This window comes from Cervus elaphus, chromosome 15 (genome assembly GCF_910594005.1).
Source record: "Cervus elaphus chromosome 15, mCerEla1.1, whole genome shotgun sequence".
Classification (NCBI taxonomy): Eukaryota; Metazoa; Chordata; class Mammalia; order Artiodactyla; family Cervidae; genus Cervus; species Cervus elaphus.
Window position 1 is genome coordinate 92982459 of NC_057829.1, and position 18962 is coordinate 93001420.

Consider the following 18962-nt stretch of genomic DNA (forward strand, 5'->3'; position numbering starts at 1 on the left):
TGCAGGGATGCCAAGGGTCCCGGGAAGCCTCACTCTGACTCACAGGTGGGCCGTCACAGACTCGGCTCAGCGAAGTCACCGGATGGTAAGGAAGAGGACCAGGCCGGGAGCAGGCAAAGGCCCTGGATGCAGTCCAGCCGCCAGAACCCAGCGAGCGTGAGCACGTGCGTTGTGATCAAGCCATCCTGGGGCCAGGAGTGCAAGGCTGGCCTGACTTTTTACACCCTCTTAGAGCAGGCTCCACTTTAACCACCTATAAAGCAGACCTGAGTGTGGTTCAAGGCGTGTTGTGTTTACGGGAAGGAAGACCGAGTGCTGTGAAGATGTCTGTTGTCCCCAGGGCAGTCTGTGGGTGAGACCTTGACCCCAGCGGGATGTCTGGGTCTAGTTTGGCAGCTGTTGGGGAGTTTCGCTTGGAAGTACAGACGGCCAAAAATAACGAAAGCAATTGTGAAGAAAAGCAAAACGGGGCATTTATCTATGCTACTGAATGTGAAGACTGATTATAAAGCTAAACGAGGGGAAAATGCTGTTAGAAATAGACCGATGAGAAGAGCTGAGAGCCCAGAGAACAGACCCCAGGGATAGATGGAAGTGTGGCCTTCTCGTGAATGATGGGGAACCACATGGATGGAATGATGGAATCGGCGTGGATGAAGTAGCACCGGGCACCTGTGCCCTGCCCACAGATACATCCCTGGTGTTGGAAAAAGCAGCCTCACGCCTCTTCCCTCTCAGCCCGGCCCTGCCCCCGCCCTCCAGTCGCCCCCCTCACCACAGCCTCTCTGGCCGCGCTGGCCTCCAGCCCGAGGACGGCCATGCTCGGCCATCTCGGGCATTACCTGCTTCGCCAGCCTCTTCTCACGTGAAGCTGGATGCTGCTGGTTTCCGTGGAAACGCTGCCTCCTCTGATCAGCCCGGGTATCAGAGAGCACCGAGGCTCGTTGTGGAGTCAGAGGGAACTCTCGCCAAACAAAGCGTGGGAGCCTAAAGCCGTGAAGGAGATGTCGACTCGTTTGACTGCCTTGAACGTAAAAACTCCCGTTTAGTGAAAGATACCACAGAAAACCGAGAAGGTGAGCTGAGGCATGGGAGAAGCTCCTCCTCGTGCCTCCAGGCTCACGGTGCATCCCTTCAGAGCCCTGCCCCGAGAACTCTGGCCGCTGGATCCCCGTAGCCTCGGGGCGAGTCTGCCCCTGAGGCCGCGCTGCTGCCCTCGGTCAGGGCTCCTGCCCGTGCCTGAGCTCCAGTGGACACAGCAGTGGCTGGCCTGGGTTTCACTAGTGGAGAATTAATAAACACTCCTGACAGTCAGGTTTATAAATATGTAAAAAGCATTCTAATTGTTTCTAGCAAAGCAGGCAAGGAGTCAATACTCTCCGACAAGACGAACACTGCTGACAGGTGTGGGTCAGAGGACCCGCGGGCCGTTGCCCCGTCCTGCTCGCTCCCCTCCGGGCATCCTTGCGGCTGCTGACAAACGGGCCCTGAACTGCATCAATGGGGTCGGTTAGATGTCAGAAAAGTTGGGTGGCACTTTGACTTGAAATATTCATTAGAGCTAATTATGGATTTTCTGACTCCATGAATTACAGTTTCTATTCCTACATTGGCAATTTATTTTCCATTTATCATAAACTTCTTAATATTATATTAGCTTTATTGCATTCAATGAGGCAATAGTTCAAATGTTTGCAATCACGTTTATTTACTTAGGCTTTCCTCACAGAGATGAAAGGATGCCCATTTACAGGCCAGCGTGAGCAGAGCAGCTGTTAGGATTCGCTGGCGGGTGTGGTCCTGGCACTTTCTGGGGTCCCCGTGCTGCTCGAGGCCTCCTCTCAGAGGGGCTGCCCGAGATCGGAACAGAGGGCAGAGGCCGGGCCTCGGGCATGCGCATGGAGGGGCTGCAACTCCTCTCGGGGAGGGTTCAGGGCAGCTGGTGACAGCTGGGGTCAGGTGAGCGGCCCATGGGCTGTTTATTCTGTGCCTGTGTGAGCCCCAGCCACTGACCACACGCCTGAGTCCCCGTCACACACAGACACACACGCACGCGTGCACTCACCCCCAGTGAAGTTTGAATTCCAGGTAAACAAGTAACTTCCAGCTTCGGGTGCCCCATCCCTCCCAGCCCGGGCCTGCACTTGGCCTTCTCCGGAGGGTGCACTGGCCCGAGCTGGTCGCCCAGAGCCGCTCTTGGCGCCGGCGGGCGGCTGGTGGTGCTGCTCGTGGTCAGCGGCTCAGGGGCAGGGGGGCCGCAGCTCCGTCCTGCAGGGTGGCCCCGCAGCGGACGCGGGCAGCGGGCTGGGCGCGGGGGCCTGGCTCGAGGCTGGAGCGTGGGGTGTCCAGCTCCAGAGGTGTGGGCGCTGGCCGCCAAGGCTCAGGGGCTGTGACTGGCCGCCACGAGCTGGATTCGCCTTCTTGTGCAAAACCGCTTTAGAATCTTGTCACGCCGCTCACTTGGTTTCTCTTTTTACTCTGCAGGCGCTAGGAAGCTTTTACTTTCTTCACGAATCCTTAAAAAACATCTACCAATTTGACTTTAAAGGTAAGACGCCCCGCTGTCCTTTACGCCCTCTGGGATTTTCTGTCCTGCTGGACCCTGCCCTTTGCCTGTGGTCTGGCTTCTCCCGGCCCCTTCTGCCCAGCGTCCCTGCAACAGGCCTGTGTGTCCGGTTTGATCGAGGGTTTCCACGGTCACAGGCAGGGACTTGGGAGGACACCCAGCATCCCTGCGACAGGACTGCGTGTCCGGTTTGATCGAGGGTTTCCGCGGTCACAGGCAGGGACTTGGGAGGACTCCTGCTTTGTGTCTTCTCTGAAGCCTCGATGGTCAGCCCTTCCCCTCTGGCCCCAGACGGCTTCCCCTCTGGCCTGGGCCACACCCCTGCCACCCTCACGGCTCAGGCCGGGGACTGTGGTTTTCCTGTAATAGAGTTAAGAGGAGAAGGGAACGGTTTGTATCTGTGTGTCTGTCAAATGTGAGAAAGGGAGAAAAATGAAAAACACAGCCAGACCACATGTTTTAGGAAAGAGCTGGCGAGAGCATGTTTGTGGCGGAGCGGACAGCGCTGCCCGTGTTCACCGGGCAAGCCCTTTGCGTCTCCGGGGCCCCGAGTGCCCACGCGTGGAGGCCGCGCGTCTGCCCGCAGGGTGCGTGTGCGCTGACCGCGCAGGCGGGCTCGACTCTGCATGTTGAGCGTCGAGCGCTCTGAGCCGCACCAGGCCCGTGGAGCTGGATAACAGGCCTCTGCGATGCCTCCCAGGGGTGAGGACTGTGGAGCGGCCTGCCTCGCAGTCTGTTCATAGTCATCCTCTCCACTCACTCTGGAGATAGAGCGTGCCCACAGGCCGAGAAGCAGTGATTCCATCAGCCTGAGAACAGGGTCCCAGCAGCAGGTCTTCACCAGGCTGTTGCCTGCGAATTCTCTGCACCTGAGACGCAGCCCCTGGCTGCCCCACCGAGGGGCTGAGAGCGGCCCAGCAGACCTGGAGGGAGCAGGCTGCTCTCCCTACGCCCTTGCAGACACTGGACGTTGAGTGTCGTGGCCGCAGGGCCGTGAGCGAGGTGGGGGGAGGATGCAGACACAGTGGCTCCCGGCGCAGCTGCAGCAGAAGGGCTTTGCTTCTAAGGAGCCTGCACCTCTGGCCCGACAGGCACCACCTCTGTTGAGCTTCTCCCCTTTTCAATAAGCCTTTGCAGAAATGCTGTATTTCTACATCAAAGTCATCATGAAGTGCCTGGTTAGCCCACAGTCCATTTACAGCTGTACCTTAGATGTACGTTCAACTCCAGCAAGACCTGCGCGTTGTCATTGACAAGAACTGTGATAACACGGGCTGTGGTCATCCCCTGAGCCGACAAGCCGCGGGGTGGCGGGTGTTCCTACCGACCCACAGCAGTGGGCGTGGCCGGAGTCTCGGGCAGGCGTGGCCGCCGGCCCTTGCTCCCCAGCCCCTGCTCTTCAACGCTTGCATTTCTGCCTGAAACTGAGCTACAGCAAAAGTAATCCAGATTTGTGCACTTTGAACACACTTTAAAGAACAGACAGCCTGGGTTTTAACAGATATTTTCCTACTTAGAAAGTTGAGATGAGACAGATGAAAGGGGTTTCAGTTTCTGGTCCAACACGTGACAAGCGAGGACGTTGTTAGTTCAGCCTCACAGAAGAGACGATCCAAACCAGCTGTAAATAGGTGACTCTCCGTAGACCCCTCAGAGGAGCAAGGTCACGGGACAGACTGCTGCCCCTCAAGCTGGGGAGACGGCTGGGCAGGCCCGAGAGTCAGAGCCATGAGCAGAGACCATCATGCAGTCAGGTCACGGCAGGGAGACCACGCAGGGTCATCTTTAGGGCCCCCTTCGTGGGTTTGCCTCCAGGAGCCCCACCAGGTTCTCAGGATGAAGATGAAGGGAAATCCCTGCATGCCTCTGGCAAGGGAGAGGAGAGTAGCAATTCTGAAACGCCCAGAGCGTTCTGTTCCTCCCAGACGCCTGACCTCAAGGAAAACCCTTGACTAGCATGCAGCCCACTGGGGTCTGATCAAGGCCCAGCCAGCGGGGAGAGAGATAGACAGTCCCAGCCTCTCCTCAGGTTCCTGTCACAGCTGGGCAAGCAAGAGGAGCAGGTTAAATCCAAAGTAAGTAGACGAGAAGAAACAACGAAAATCAGAGCACACAACAATGAAATTGAAAACAGACACTCAGAACAGAAAATTAATGAAACCAGGAGCTGATTCTTTGAAAAAATCAGTAAAATTGGTAAACCTTTAGTCAGGCTAACAAAGAATAAAAGGCACAAATTAATATCAGAAATGAGAGAGGGACCATCACTGCTGATCCAGTGGACATTAAAAGGATAATATAGGGATATTGTGAACAAGTCTGCGCCTGTAGATTTGATGACTTAGATGGCCCACTTCCTTGAAAGATAGTCTATCAAAACTCATTCAAGGAGGAGTAGATAATATGAATTATCTATTAAAGGAAATTCAGTCAGTACTTCATAACCTTCTAAGCAAGAAAGCCTCAGGCCCAAATGGTGTCACTGGTGAATTCTACTAAACGTTCAAGGAAGAAATTATACCAGTTCTTTAGAATATCTCCCAGAAAGTAAAAGCAGAGGGAAGACTTTCTAATTCATTCTACATGGCTAGCATTACCCTGATACCAAGACTAGACAAAGATATTACACAAAAGGAAGAGTACAGGCCAGTATCTCTCATGAACATACAAAGCAAAATTCTCAACATACTGACAATATTAGCAACTCAAAACTAGCAACATATAAGAAAAATTATGCACTGTGACCAATTCAGATTTACTCTAGGTATGTAAGCCTGAGTCACCATTCAAAAATCAATCAATGTAATCCATCACATCGATAGGCTAAAAGAGAAAATCACATGACTATATCAATAGATGTAGAAAAAAAATTTGAGAAAATCCAACGCCCATTTATAATAAAAACTCAGGAAACTAGGAATAGAGGAGAACTTCCTCAGCTTGGTAAAGAACAGCCACAGAGATTCTGCACAAAGTCATGCTTAATAGTGAGAAACTAGATCTAGATGCTTTTCCCCTAAGGTCAGTATCTAGGCGGGGGTGTCCACTCCCACCATTTCTCTTCCATGTCACACTGGAAATCTTGGCTACTGTAATATGACAAGAAAAGACATAAAAGTCTTATTGATAGGAAGGTGTTGTCTTACGTCTTAGGTGACGAGTTTATATAGAAAATCCTAAGGAACTAACATCAACAGCAGCAGCAGCAGCAGAAACGAGTGCCAATAAGCAAGCGTGTAGGATGTGAGATTAATAAGCATAAGTTAAGGGCTTTCGCTGATAGCATTTAACAGGTGGAACTCGAAATTAAGAACACAATATCATTTACATTAGCTCACATACCAAAAAGTACTTGGGAATAAACCTAACAAAATACATACAACATTGGGGTTTCCTGGTGGCTCAGTGGTAAAGAATCCTCCTGCCAGTGCAGGAAACACAAGTTCAGCCCCCGATCTGAGAAGATCCCACATGCCACGGAGCAACAGAGCCTAAGCGTCACACCTACCGAGCCAGTGCGCCAGAGCCCGAACTGCAGCTGCTGGGACCCGCACACCCCAGAGCCCACGCTCCACGGCCAGAGACGCCACCGCCGTGGGAAGCCCGTGCCCCTCAACCAGAGCAGCCCCCACACGCCGCAACTAGAGAAAAGCCCGTGCAGCAGTGGAGGCCCAGCACGGCCATACGAAGATGAATTAGATTATTTTAAAAGATATGTGCAATATCTCCATGAGAGAAACTATGAAATCTGATTAAAGGAGTCAAAGAAGACCCAACTAAGTGGAGGGATAGTCCATGTTCGTTTATAGGAAGATTCAGGATTGTCAAGTTCTTCCCAACTTGATCCATAGGTTCAACACAAGCTTGTTCTAAGTCCCAGAAAGTTTTCTTGGGGGTACTGACCAATTTATCCTAAAGTTTATATGGAGAGGAGGCAAAAGACCCAGAATAGCCAACCCAGTATTGAAGGAGGAGAACAAGATTGGAGGGCTGACACTATTCAACGTCAAGACTTTCTATGAAGTTACAGGAATCAAAACAGCGTGATGTTGGTGGAAGAACAGACAAAAAGATCAAACGGAATAGTGAGGACAGAAATGGACCCTCACACACAAAGTCAACTGACCTTTAACAAAGGAGCAAGAGTAATAAAATAGAGCAAAGATAGTCTTCTCAACAAGTGGTGCTGGGGTCTGTCAATATGCGAGGAAAATGAATCTAGTCACAGACCTTGCACCTTCACAAATATTAACTCAAAATGAATCAGAGACCCAATTGTAAAGTGTGAAACTATAAAACTCCTGGACGATAACATAGGAGGAAATGTAGGTGTTTTAGTGATGGTTTAGTGATGACTCTTCAGATGCAGCACCAAAAACATGCTCTGTGAAAGGGAAAACTGTGAGCTGGACTTTACTGGAGTGAAAACCATGTTCTCTCTCTGTTAAGAGGATGAGAAGACCAGCCACAGACTGGGAGAAAACATTTGAAAAGGCACATAAGGACTGTTATCCAAATAAAAAAGAACTCTTTAAAACTCAGCAATAAGAAAACAACACAATTTAAAAGTGAGCCAAAGGAAGGCAGTGCCAAAGAATGTTCAAACTACCGCACAATTGCACTCTTCTCACACGCTAGCAAAGTAATGCTCAAAATCCTCCAAACCAGGCTTCAACAGTATGTGAACTGAGAACTACCAGATGTTCAAGCTGGATTTAGAAAAGGCAGAGGAACCAGAGATCAAATTGCCAACATCCATTGAATCACAGAAAAAGCAAGAGAGTTCCAGAAAAACATCTACTTGTGCTTCATTGACTACACTAATGCCTTTGACCGTGTGGATCACAACAAACTGTGGGGAATTCTTAAGAGATGGGAATACCAGACCACCTGACCTGCCTCCTGAGAAACCTATATGCAGGTCAAGAAGCAACAGTTAGAATAGAACATGGAACAACAGACTGGTTCCAGATTGGAAAGGAATACATTAAGGGTGCATATTGTTACCCTGCTTATTTAACTTATATGCAGAGTACATCATGAGAAACGCTGGGCTGGATGAAGCACAAGCTGGAATCAAGATTGCCAGGAGAAATACCAATAACCTCAGATATGCAGATGACACCACCCTCACCCTCACGGCAGAAAGTGAAGAACTAAAGAGCCTCTTGATGAAAGTGAAAGAGGACAGTAAAAAAGCTGGCTTAAAACTCACCATTCAAAAAACAAAGATCCTAGCCTCCAGCCCCATCATTTTATGGAGAATAGATGGGGAAACAATGGAAATAGTGACAGACATTATTTTCTTGGGCTCCCAAATCACTGCAGATGGTGACTGCAGCCACGAAATTAAAAGACACTTGCTCCTTAGAAGAAAAGCTATGACAAACCTAGACAGCATATTAAAAAGCAGAGACAATACTTTGCCAACAAAGGTCCATCTAGTCAAAGCTATGGTTTTTCCAGTAGTCATGTATGGATGTGAGAGTTTAACTATAAAGAAGGCTGAGCATCAAAGAATTGGTGCTTTCAAACTGTGGTGTTGGAGAAGACTCTTGAGAGTCCCCTGGACTGCAAGGAAATCAAACCAGTCAGTCCTAAAGAAAATCAATCCTGAATATTCATTGGAAGGACTGATGCTGCTGAAGCTCCAATAGTTTGGTCACCTGATGCAAAGAACTGACTCATTAGAAAAGACCGTGATGCTGGGAAAGATTGAAGGTGGGAGGAGAAGGGGACAACAGAGGATGAGAGGGTTGAATGGCATCACCGACTCAATGGACATGAGTTATAGCAAGCTCAGGGAGATAGTGAAGGACAGGGAAGCCTGGCGTGCTGCAGTCCATGGGGTCACAAAGAATCAGGCACGAGTGAGCGACTGAACAGCAAAAGATTTGAACAGAATCTCACCCAAGAAGATACACAGATATGATGAAAAGCTGCTGCTGCTGCTAAGTCACTTCAGTCGTGTCTGACTCTGTGTGACGCCATAGACGGCAGCCCACCAGGCTCCGCCATCCCTTGGATTCTCCAGGCAAGAACACTGGAAAGGGCGATGAAAAGCTATTCAACATCATATGCCATCAGGGAAATGCAAGTTAAAACCCACACACACCTGTGAGAACACCTGAAGTCTGCTGACACGCTGGCAGGATGTGGGGCAGCAGGAAGCCTCCCTCTTTGCTGGTGGGGAAGCAAAACGGTCCAGCCTCTGCGGTTCACAGCTCGATGATTTCTTGCAAAGCCAGACACACTCTTATGTTTCTTGGGATTTACCCAAATGAGTGGAAAACTTAATGACAACACACAGACCTGTACAGAAATGTTTATAGCATCTTTTTTCATAATTAGCAAAAACTGGAAGTAACCAGAGTGTGTCCTTCATAGATGAAGGAATACACAGACTGTGGGCCATCCAGACTTGAAATATCTTCCAGCAGCAAAACTAAATGACTGTCAAGACACAAAAACTCACGGAGGAAGCTCAAACGTGTGTTCCTGAGGGAACGTGGCCCGTTGGGGAAGGCCACCCACAGTGGAGGCAGCAGAAGTGAGGCTGGCTGATCCAGGTTGGGTGGAGCATGGTTTCAGGGCTGAGGAAGTGCTCTGTGAGGCTGCAGTGGTGGATAGGTGCATTTGTGATGTCTGCGTTTGTCGGGACCCCCAGCACGCACGAGCCCACCAATGCAGGCTGTTGGGAAGCTATGAAAGTGAGTTAGTCACTCAGTCGTGTCTGACTCTTTGTGACCTCGGGAACTGTAGCCCACCAGGCTCCTCTGTCCTTGGGATTCTCCGGGCGAGAATACTGGAGTGGGTTGCTGTGCCCTCCCTCCTCCAGGGGACCTTCCCCACCCGGGGACGGAACCTGGGTCTCCTGCACTGCAGGAGGACGGGAACGCTCCACTTGCAGCTCAATTTTTGTAATCCCCAAGCTGCTCTAAAAATAAAATCTCACTTGTTTGAGAAAGACCAAGGTCTTCTCCTACCCACCCCTCCCCAGTCTCCTCTTTCCTCAAGGGACCCAGGTTTCATCTCAGCAGAACTGCCTCCTGCCGTGGCCCCCACCCCCGCCCTCCTTCTGGCGAGCCTCCAGGCTGGTCCTACACCTGTGCCCGCCTGGCGCACCGAGGGCGGGGGTGTCTGTCCCATGGATGTCCGTCTGTCCTGTGGACATCCGTCTGTCCTGAGGACGTCCATCCATCCTGAGGACGTCCGTTCTGGGGGCCTCCACCCCATGCAGCACACAAGCCAATGCCCCGGGCTGGCTGTGGCAAGGACTCAGCTTTGATCCGAGGATCCCTGTCCTGAGCAGACCTTTAGAAAGAACTTCCTTTATTCTCAGGTCTGGGCCAAACCCAGGCCACGGCTGTCAGCCGAGAGGACCCTCGGAAGGCGGGATAAATACCCGTGTAGGGCGCCCGGACGTGCGGGCCCTGCTCCCCTGGAGGCCCCTCGGCGGGCAGCGCCTCCCACTGCTGAGGTCAGACGCACGGGAGGAGGGTGTCCCCAGGGCTGGGCAGAGGGCGGCACTGCCAGGGCTGGGCCTCCACGTGGCCCGTGCCCTCCGCAGATGCCGCGGGGGCCCCGGCCACCCCGGCTCCTCCGCCGGCTCAGCCCCGCCCTGCCCCGCAGGCTCCCTGACCTCCCCCCTCTGACCCCACCCGTCCTGCGCACTGGCCGCCGTGCTCCCATTCGGGAGTGGACTCCCTCCGTCCTGGTGGCTCGGGCCTCTCTCGGCCCTTGTCCGCTTACCCTCCCCCCGGCGCCAGCTCGTGGGCCTTGGGAGGCGGCAGTCTGGGGACCTGGGGGGCAGTTGAGGTGCAGAGGCGCCCATCGGCAGGGGCCCGGCTCGCTGGTTTGGGGACAAGGTCGGAGGTGCGGCGGGCCCTGCGCAGCCCTGCCCTGGGGGGGCGCTCTCGTCACGTCCCATCTCTGCTCCCTGGGCTTCGGGGCGGGCGCTGCTCCATAGAGCCCAGCTGGGGCTGCTTGCAGGACCCGGGGCCGGACCCGGGGCACTCTGGCAGGGCAGCTCATCCTCCGCCTGAGCAGCCAGGGCCCTCCCCACGGCCCCCAGGGAGCAGGGGAAGCGTGATGTCCCCGCAGCCGGTGGGGGCTCCCCGGGGCGGTCTCAGCAGGCCCTCCTGCGGCCAGGCACCCTGCCGGCGTCTGGGGGAAGCTCGCAGCCTTCTGCCCCCGGCCCCGTGACAGTGTGCATTTAGCCCCATGGCGGATGCAGGGACAGTGGTCTGTGAAGGGAGTGATCCTGGCCTGGGTGTGCCGGCCCTGTGTGCGGGGGTCGGCTGGATGTGGGCAGGCGGGGAGCGGGCCCAAAGCTCCGGCCACCTTGCCTGCGCCCCCCCACACAATCTCACATAAGGACTCCCCTTCCCTAGCTGTGAGTGATGGCAGGAGGAAATCAATGTTATTAAATAAATTTACCTTGAGCACGAGTGGACGGTAACGCCACAGCCCTTTCAAATGCAGCCGTTTGCTCACAGGAGCCAATTAGCCCCTGTAAACCTGAGGCCAGGCGCTCCGAGGGAGATGAAGTCCAGGGTCAGGGTCCAGCCGCGGGGATGGCGATTTATGGGCCCCGGGTCCCTGGGAGCAGCTGCCTGCCCGGGGTTGCAGCCCTCGCCCCGCACGGGGCTGCCCAGGTAGGACGTGGACCCCGTGGCCCTGAGCCAGGGGTGGGGGGCAGAACTGAAGTCACCCTGGGCCTTCTTCCAGCCAAGAAGTACAAGAAGGTGACCGGCAAGGAGATCTACTCGGACACGCTGGAGAGCACGCCCATGCTGGAGAAGGAGAAGTTCCCGCAGGACTACTTCCCCGAGGTGGGTCACCGCCAGGGCAGCCAGCCCAGTGCAGGCCTGGGCCGTGAACGCATCACACTCCAAGACAGGATGTCCCCACCGCACCCCCATGCTGCCATGCCCCGGCGTCCTGCTCTGCTGGAGGTTCGACCGGGTGGGCTCGGCGGGGTGTCCTCGGGTGAGGGCTGGAGGACCCGTGGTTGATGTCAGCCGGCATCGTCACTCCCAGGCAGAAGGCCCTTCCCCCAAGGGTGCAGGAGGACTGTCCCTTGGGGCTCCCAGCAAACCTCGCTGAGCGTGTTGGTCTGCGGGTGACACTCCGGACGGGAGCGCTGGGACTGGGGGTGCAGGCCCTCGGGGGGCTCTCCCCGTCCCCAGGGTGCTGACCAGCCCCCACGCTCCCACAGGGAAAGCCCTGGGGTGCGATTCCCCCCGCCCCGGGTGCCTGCTCCCCAGAGCTCCGGAAGCACACGGAGGTGTGGGCTGTTTCTCGCCACTGCTTGGACACAGAAAGCCTGGGTGCGGTTCCTGTGGGTTTCAGGCGCTTTTGTACAATTTTGTTATTTTTATGCAGCCATTACGCTGCACACACAATTTTGGATCCCCGTACTTTTAGAGAATGTTGTAATAACCAGCGTCTCCAGAGCCTCCTGACAGTGAAATCCACAGGTTGACCAGGCGGATCACCTTCCCTGGGGGCCTGTGGACACAGAGTGGGACGTGACCCTGTGAAGCTTGGGGGTCGTGGAGAGCTGGGCATCGCCCCGCCCCCTCCCCCGACTGGAGGAGCATCACCCCCCCGCCCCCGCCCTGCACCCGGCACTCGAGGTGATTTCAGCAAGGCCACGGCTTTATTAACTTGCTTTATGACCCGCTCCTGCGGTGAAGGAATTGTGGCCGCTTCCATGAAGGATGAGCCCCTCATCCCGCCAGGCACAGCTTCCCCATCCATTGTCCCCGCCAAGGACTTGATGTCAGGGGCCGCCTCCCAGCCCATCCACCCCGCCTGCCGCAGTCCCTGCCCCGGGGGCTGTTCCTTCTGCCCTGTGGGTTGGGGAGGGCGTGGCTGGGGCACCCCCTCCCCTGACCCCCACCCCCCCAACCCCCCCACCCCAATGCGGCTCAGCCCCGCAGTCCCCCCGGGCCGTTGGCCAGAGCCCGTTCAGCAGGAGGGTGGTTGAGCTTCCTGGGAACAGGGCAAGGCTGAGAAGTCAGCTTGAGAGGCCGAGTTGTCTCCTGGCCCCACCCCATCCAGACTCCCCCCGGCTGGCTGCAGCCAGCACTGGCCCCGGCCTGAGAGGAACGGCAGTGGAAATGGTGCCGTTCGAGGGAGGCTGGTGGGGGGGGTCTGCAGGACCACAGGGAGGGTCCTGGCCTCTGACAGGGGGAGAGCCAGCTTGCAGGGGTCCAGGGGGCAGTTAAGGGACAGCCCTGAACCGGCCAAGTAGGAGGCTCTGGTATTTCAGCAGCTTCTCTGCAGGGGGGACCCTGACACCCCTGGTGATGTCCGGAGTCCGTGCACCCAGCAGGGAAGGCCGGGGCACGTCGCCTGGTCAGTGCAGGGGCTGGACAGCCCGCGGGCAGTGCTAGGCCCAGGGCCTCACGGGGCAAGGACTTGGCGGCCGGGTGGGGAGCCTTTGAGGTAGACCCCCCTTTCCCCCCACCCCGCCCAAGCAGCTTAGTATCTTTCTTTCTTTTAGCTTAGTATCTTTCTTTGCGACTTTCTCCTTTAATCAGCACTCGATTCCTGAACCGTGACGGGCCGAGGCGAGTGCGGCCCCTGACTGGCAGGCACCCGGGCCGGCAGGCAGGCTCTGCTGAAGCCCAGCCCACCGGTTCCCTCGCAGCACCGCTGCCCCGGCCACTGCCCCCAGGGGCTGCCTGGTGTCCGGGACGTCGTCCCACTCCACACCCGCCAGGGCGGGACGCGCTTGGTGACCTGGCCCGGAGCGGACGTGTGCGGTACATCCCCGTCACCCCGGAGACTCAGCTGACCCCCCAGAGCCCCTCGTCCCCGTCGCTTGCAGCTGACTCGGAGGTTGGGGTCCTCTCACTGCCCTGTGGCCTTGGAGCCAGGTCCCCGGAGGCTCCCGGCCAGGGACTGTGGCAGTCCTCGGAGAAGGTCGTCCGTTAGGCTCACCGTGTCCTCCTGGGCAGGCCGAGGAGCCCCACCGACGAGGCCACTCCCTGCAGGGAGGGCCCGGCGCCTGACCCAGAGCCTCGGACAAGGCCACTCCCTGCAGGGAGGGCCTGATGCCGGACCCAGAGCCTCCGTGAGCCGGCCCACCCCCAGCCCACCAGCTGTGGCTCCGGCCTGCACCCCTCCCGGGACCGCGGCCCCTTCTGAGGGCACCCACACCCCTCACCCTCAGGCTCTGCTCTGCGGGGCGCCCTCTCCAGGGCCCGGCATGCCTGGGGTCCCCGTCTCTCCCTCTCCAGGCCCCGGCATGCCTGGGGTCCCCCGTCTCTCCCTCTCCAGGCCCCAGTGTGCCCGGGGTCCCCCCATCTCTCTCCCTCTCCAGGCCCCAGTGTGCCTGGGGTCCCCCGTCTCTCTCCCTCTCCAGGTCCCAGTGTGCCTGGGATCCCCCCGTCTCTCCCTCTCCAGGGCCCAGCGTGCCTGGGGTCCCCCGTCTCTCTCCCTCTCCAGGGCCCAGTGTGCCTGGGGTCCCCCATCTCTCTCTCTCTCCAGGGCCCGGCGTGCCTGGGGTCCCTCTGTCTCTCCCTCTCCAGGGCCCGGCATGCCTGGGGTCCCCCCGTCTCTCCCTCTCCAGGGCCCAGCGTGCCTGGGGTCCCCCGTCTCTCCCTCTCCAGGGCCCAGCATGCCTGGGGTCTCCCCATCTCTCCCTCTCCAGGGCCCAGCATGCCTGGGGTCCCCCCATCTCTCCCTCTCCAGGCCCCAGTGTGCCTGGGGTCTCCCCATCTCTCCCTCTCCAGGCCCCAGCATGCCTGGGGTCCCCCCATCTCTCCCTCTCCAGGCCCCAGCATGCCTGGGGTCTCCCCATCTCTCCCTCTCCAGGGCTCAACGTGCCTGGGGTCCCCCCGTCTCTCCCTCTCCAGGGCCCAGCGTGCCTGGGGTCCCCCGTCTCTCTCCCTCTCCAGGCCCCAGTGTGCCTGGGGTCCCCCCTTCTCTCCCTCTCCAGGCCCCAGCGAGCCTGGGGTACCCCCGTCTTTCCCTCTCCAGGGCCCAGCGTGCCTGGGGTCCCCCCATCTCTCCCTCTCCAGGCCCCGGTGTGCCTGGGGTCCCCCCTTCTCTCCCTCTCCAGGCCCCGGCGTGCCTGGGGTCCCCCCGTTTCTCCCTCTCCAGGCCCCAGCGAGCCTGGGGTACCCCCATCTTTCCCTCTCCAGGGCCCAGCATGCCTGGGGTCCCCCGTCTCTCTCCCTCTCCAGGCCCCGGCGTGCCTGGGGTCCCCCCTTCTCTCCCTCTCCAGGGCCCAGTGTGCCTGGGGTCCCCCCATCTCTCTCTCTCCAGGCCCCAGCGAGCCTGGGGTACCCCCGTCTTTCCCTCTCCAGGGCCCAGTGTGCCTGGGGTCCCCCCATCTCTCCCTCTCCAGGCCCCGGCGTGCCTGGGGTCCCCCCCTCTCTCCCTCTCCAGGCCCCAGCGTGCCGGGGTCCCCCCGTCTCTCCCTCTCCAGGCCCTAGCGTGCCTGGGGTCCCCCGTCTCTCTCTCTCTCCAGGGCCCGGCATGCCTGGGGTCCCCCCGTCTCTCCCTCTCCAGGCACCAGTGTGCCCGGGGTTCCCCCCGTCTCTCTCGTGCCAGGCCCTGGGGGCGTGATGGGGGCGAGGGTGGGCAGGTGGATGGGTGGGCGTGCTGGGGGCTCAGCCGTGGTCCCCCACACACACACCCTCTGAGGGAGGGACTGACTAGGCTGCAGGCTCTGCAGGGCCCCCCTGCCCGCCACAGAGAGAGGGCAGAGTGTGTCTCTGGAGGAAGGAGGTGGGGTGCCTCTGTGGGGACCCAGATATCTGCACTAGGGCAGTGTGTCCTGGGACGAGGTGACCCCAGCCTGGGGCCCCCGTTCCACCCCACGGAATCACCCACGTTTGTGGTCTGCTGGGTCTGACGTTGTCTAAGTTTCCAGGACTTGTTCATTTTCCTTTCATCTTGATGAATTAACGGGAGGAAAATCTTATTGAGAAAAACACACGTGCTTCTACCGTTCTGTCGATAGTCCGGGATTTCTTGGGTGTGAGAAACCCCAGGGCCCCTGGCAGGACCACGTGTCTACCGGAGGCTCCCCGGGGGCCTGTGGGGTCAGCCGGCCCTCGGCAGGCGCTCCTGCTCTGCAGGCAGGCCCGTCCGGCCGCTTCATTCAGACACACTTTGGGGGAGGGAATTAGTGTAAGACTGATTTCTCTTTCTTTTATTACCACCGCTTAAGGATAATCTAAATGTAATTACCATGATGGAGGCATAATGCCATTCCAAATAATTACAGCCCACCGCATCTAAAACTAACAGAACTCTCCCCGCTGATTTACGGGTTCTTTTGGCTCGACATGCGTTTCAAACACTACCTCTGGGAGCAGCACTTCAGATAATGCGAGACCATTTTTAAAAAGCAGATTTGTGTAGTCGATTGGGGCTGAGGCGTTTTTTTTTCCTCAAGCCCGTAGTGAGAAATTGCTTGTTGCCATAGATCACGGGGCCGCTCCGAGCTCTTATGAAAGATGAATTAATTCCGCTAATGCTCCGAGGCGGGCCTTTCACGGGGCCTGTGTGCTGATAACCTCCCGCAGCCTCCCTTTTCTCACCAAGATTTATGTCGTCTTTTAGTAGATGAAGCCGCCTGTGTGCGCAATCCATCTGCTGGTAAAGGAATCCTATTAACGGGGCATCTGAGCGGGGACTTGATATTGTCAGCTGAACAGCGTGCCCCCACCCCCGACCCCCGTGGTCTCCTCTCCAGGGGCAAGGGCCTCTCTGAGAGTCAGGGTGGGTGCCGGGGGGGCAGCCGGCCACCCCCGGACGCCACAGGGGCTGGAGAAGGTGGCGATGGCCAGGGAGCCCAGAAGGGTGGACGGGACAGTGGGAGGCAGGGGAGACCCCAGTCCCGCCCGCGCACCCTGCCTCCATTTGCAACAGGCACCTACATCCAGGAGCTCTTGCTCGGATGCCCCAGCCCCCTCCACGTGGGTGCGGACCGCAGGCCACTCTGGGGGCCCGGACCCTGGTCCTGCTTCCGAAGGCTCGCCCTGAGTCCAGAAGCCGGGCCTCTGAGGCAGGGCCGCTCTGCACTGCAGCTTCTGGTTTCCTGACGTGCCCGAGGGCAGCGGGGTGGCGATGACCACCTCCCATTCTCTGCAGGGGCAGTGGTCCCGGACGGAGGGTCAGTCACTGCTTCTCTGGAGAGGCCACTGGGGCACGGGGAGGCACCAATGCCTGGTGCACCTGGAGACCCCGCTCCGCCTCCTGCTCTGGCGCTAGGAGAGGGCGAGGGCCCCCCGAGGACATGCCCCGGCCCCCCGGCCCCCCGGCCCCCGCGGGTGACCACGCCCACGTGACCCTGGGTGCCGTTCTCAACCTTAGGGGCTCCCAGGTCCCGCAGCAGCCGCACCAACCAGCGAGGTGGTTCTAACCAGCCATGGTCAGAGAGAAGGCCAGTGAGGCAGGGTCCTGACAAAGACTCGTCCAGACTCAAGGCCGCTGTGACCTGGCCTGCCCAGGCCATGCAGAGGACGGGGTCTACCAGCTGGAGCGGGTGTGGGAGGAGCCCCTCGTGAAGTCTGGCTGTTGGGTGGGTGGTGAGGGGAGGCCCTTGGGCTGGGCGTCTGCGCTCAGTGGCCAGGCTGGAGCCCCTGCCTCCCTGGACGGGCGCAGCGTTGGGACCACATGGGCCCCCGCCCCTGCCCCCTGCCTGTCCCCACAGGCTCTCCCCACACCCCTCCTGGGCACCAGCCCTGGGCTGTTCTGGGAAGGCAGATGTTCTAGGAAGCCGTGCTGGCATGAGGCTGAGGCCTGGGGGTCAGGAAGGGCCCCGCGTGGCCGTGTGGGTCACGCTGACGCTGCTGTGGCCCGCGCTCCCAGCACGGCGGCATCACAGAGCCGTCACGGGCCTCCCCCCCCCCCCCCGCCCCAGCCACTGAACAGTGTGGCCTCTTTGCCTTCTAGTGCAAGTGGTCGCGGAAAGGCTTCCTCCGGACGCGGTGGTGCCTCGCGGACTGGTATGTGCTCCACAGCCCCTGCGGCCAGCGCCCCCCCTCCCCCGGCTGGACGGGGTTGGTGAGCCCTGCGATGCCCGGGGACCCCAAGCGTGGCCAAGAGGCCCAGGCCGCACGGCCAGCAGCACTCTGAGCACGGGTGGGGGTCCCTCGGGAAGTTGGGCGCCCCCCCCCCCGGGTCAGGGCACCTTGAGGAGCCTGTGCCCCACCCACGCGGCGTGTGCCCGTCCACCTGGGTCTGCACTGCGAGTGCTCCGCTGGGGGAGGCCCAGCCTGCCGCTGGCTGACCGCTGCGGCCCCTCCTTGGGACCACCCCCCATGTCCACACGACCCCCTTGCTGGGGCAGCACGCAGTCAGGGCGTCCCCTGGGCGGCGGTCCCAGAGCTCTGGGGTGGGAGGAGCCGAGACCGCCGCAGCCTCCTGACCCGGCCCCCACCCCGACTGCCGCCCACGGCCCAGGGAGGGGCTCCGGGCTCAGTGGTCACCACGCGGCCAGAGCAGAGAGCTGGAGCTTCCTCCATGTGCTTGGGCGGGGGTGGGGGGCGTGCTGTCAGGCTGGGTCTCAGGGCCTGATGGCCCCGACTCCGCAGGGGACATGGAGCCCACCCGCCCCCTCTGCTGTGAGCCACACAGGCCCCAGCGATGCCCCAGGGCTCCCGGCACTCACGGGCCCACCCAGCCTCCCCACGCCCCTGCAGGCCCGCAGGAAACATGGGCCGTGGTCTTTCCCCAAGGCTTTCCAGGGGCTGTGAGCTCGCGGCTGCTTCTGCAGAGTGAACTGAACCCCCCAGTGCCCCGACCCTCCACACGGAGTGCTGACCCGCATGGGGCCTTCGGGTGCACGGCCAGCTACGTAGGGAGCTGAGGCCTGGGCAAGCGCCCAGCACCTCCCCGCCCTCTCCTCCCCACCCTCCCCGCTCCTCTCCGTCCTCCCGCCCCCCCACTCCTCCCCCGTCCTCCCCCACCCTCCCCGCTCCTCCATGTCCTCCCCGCTCCTCCATGTCCTCCCCACACCTGCTCCTCCCCCGTCCTCCCCCACCCTCCCTGCTCCTCCCCCGTCCTCCCCGACCCTCCCTGCTCCTCCCTGTCCTCCCAGCCCCCCCGCTCCTCCCCCGTCCTCCCCCACCCTCTCCGCTCCTCCCTGTCCTCCCCCACCCTCCCCGCTCCTCCCCCGTCCTCCCGCCCCCCCCCCCCCGCTCCTCTGGGTCCTCCTCATCCTCCCCACTCCTCCCAATCCTCCCCCACCCTCCCCGGTCCTCCCTCTCCCCACCCCCACACCTCCCCCATCCTCTCCGACCCTCCCCGCTCCTCCCCGTCATCCCCCACCCTCCATGCTTCTCTCTGTCATCCACCACCCTCCCCGCTCCCCCCCATCCTCCCTGACCCTCCCTGCTCCTCCCCCATCCTCCCTGCTCCTCCCCGT

The 18962-nt window shown here is 59.1% G+C and overlaps 1 protein-coding gene across 2 annotated transcripts in view; it reads left to right on the plus strand.

Moving 5' to 3' along the window:
* Positions 1–18962, plus strand: part of INPP5A (inositol polyphosphate-5-phosphatase A) — a 149801-nt gene that overhangs the window by 95452 nt on the left and 35387 nt on the right. For both annotated transcript variants that reach the window (XM_043926763.1, XM_043926764.1), the window contains exons 5-7: positions 2485–2548; positions 11297–11400; positions 17489–17541. In XM_043926763.1, the coding sequence (XP_043782698.1) occupies positions 2485–2548; positions 11297–11400; positions 17489–17541 (221 nt within the window). The remainder of the gene's footprint in view (positions 1–2484; positions 2549–11296; positions 11401–17488; positions 17542–18962) is intronic.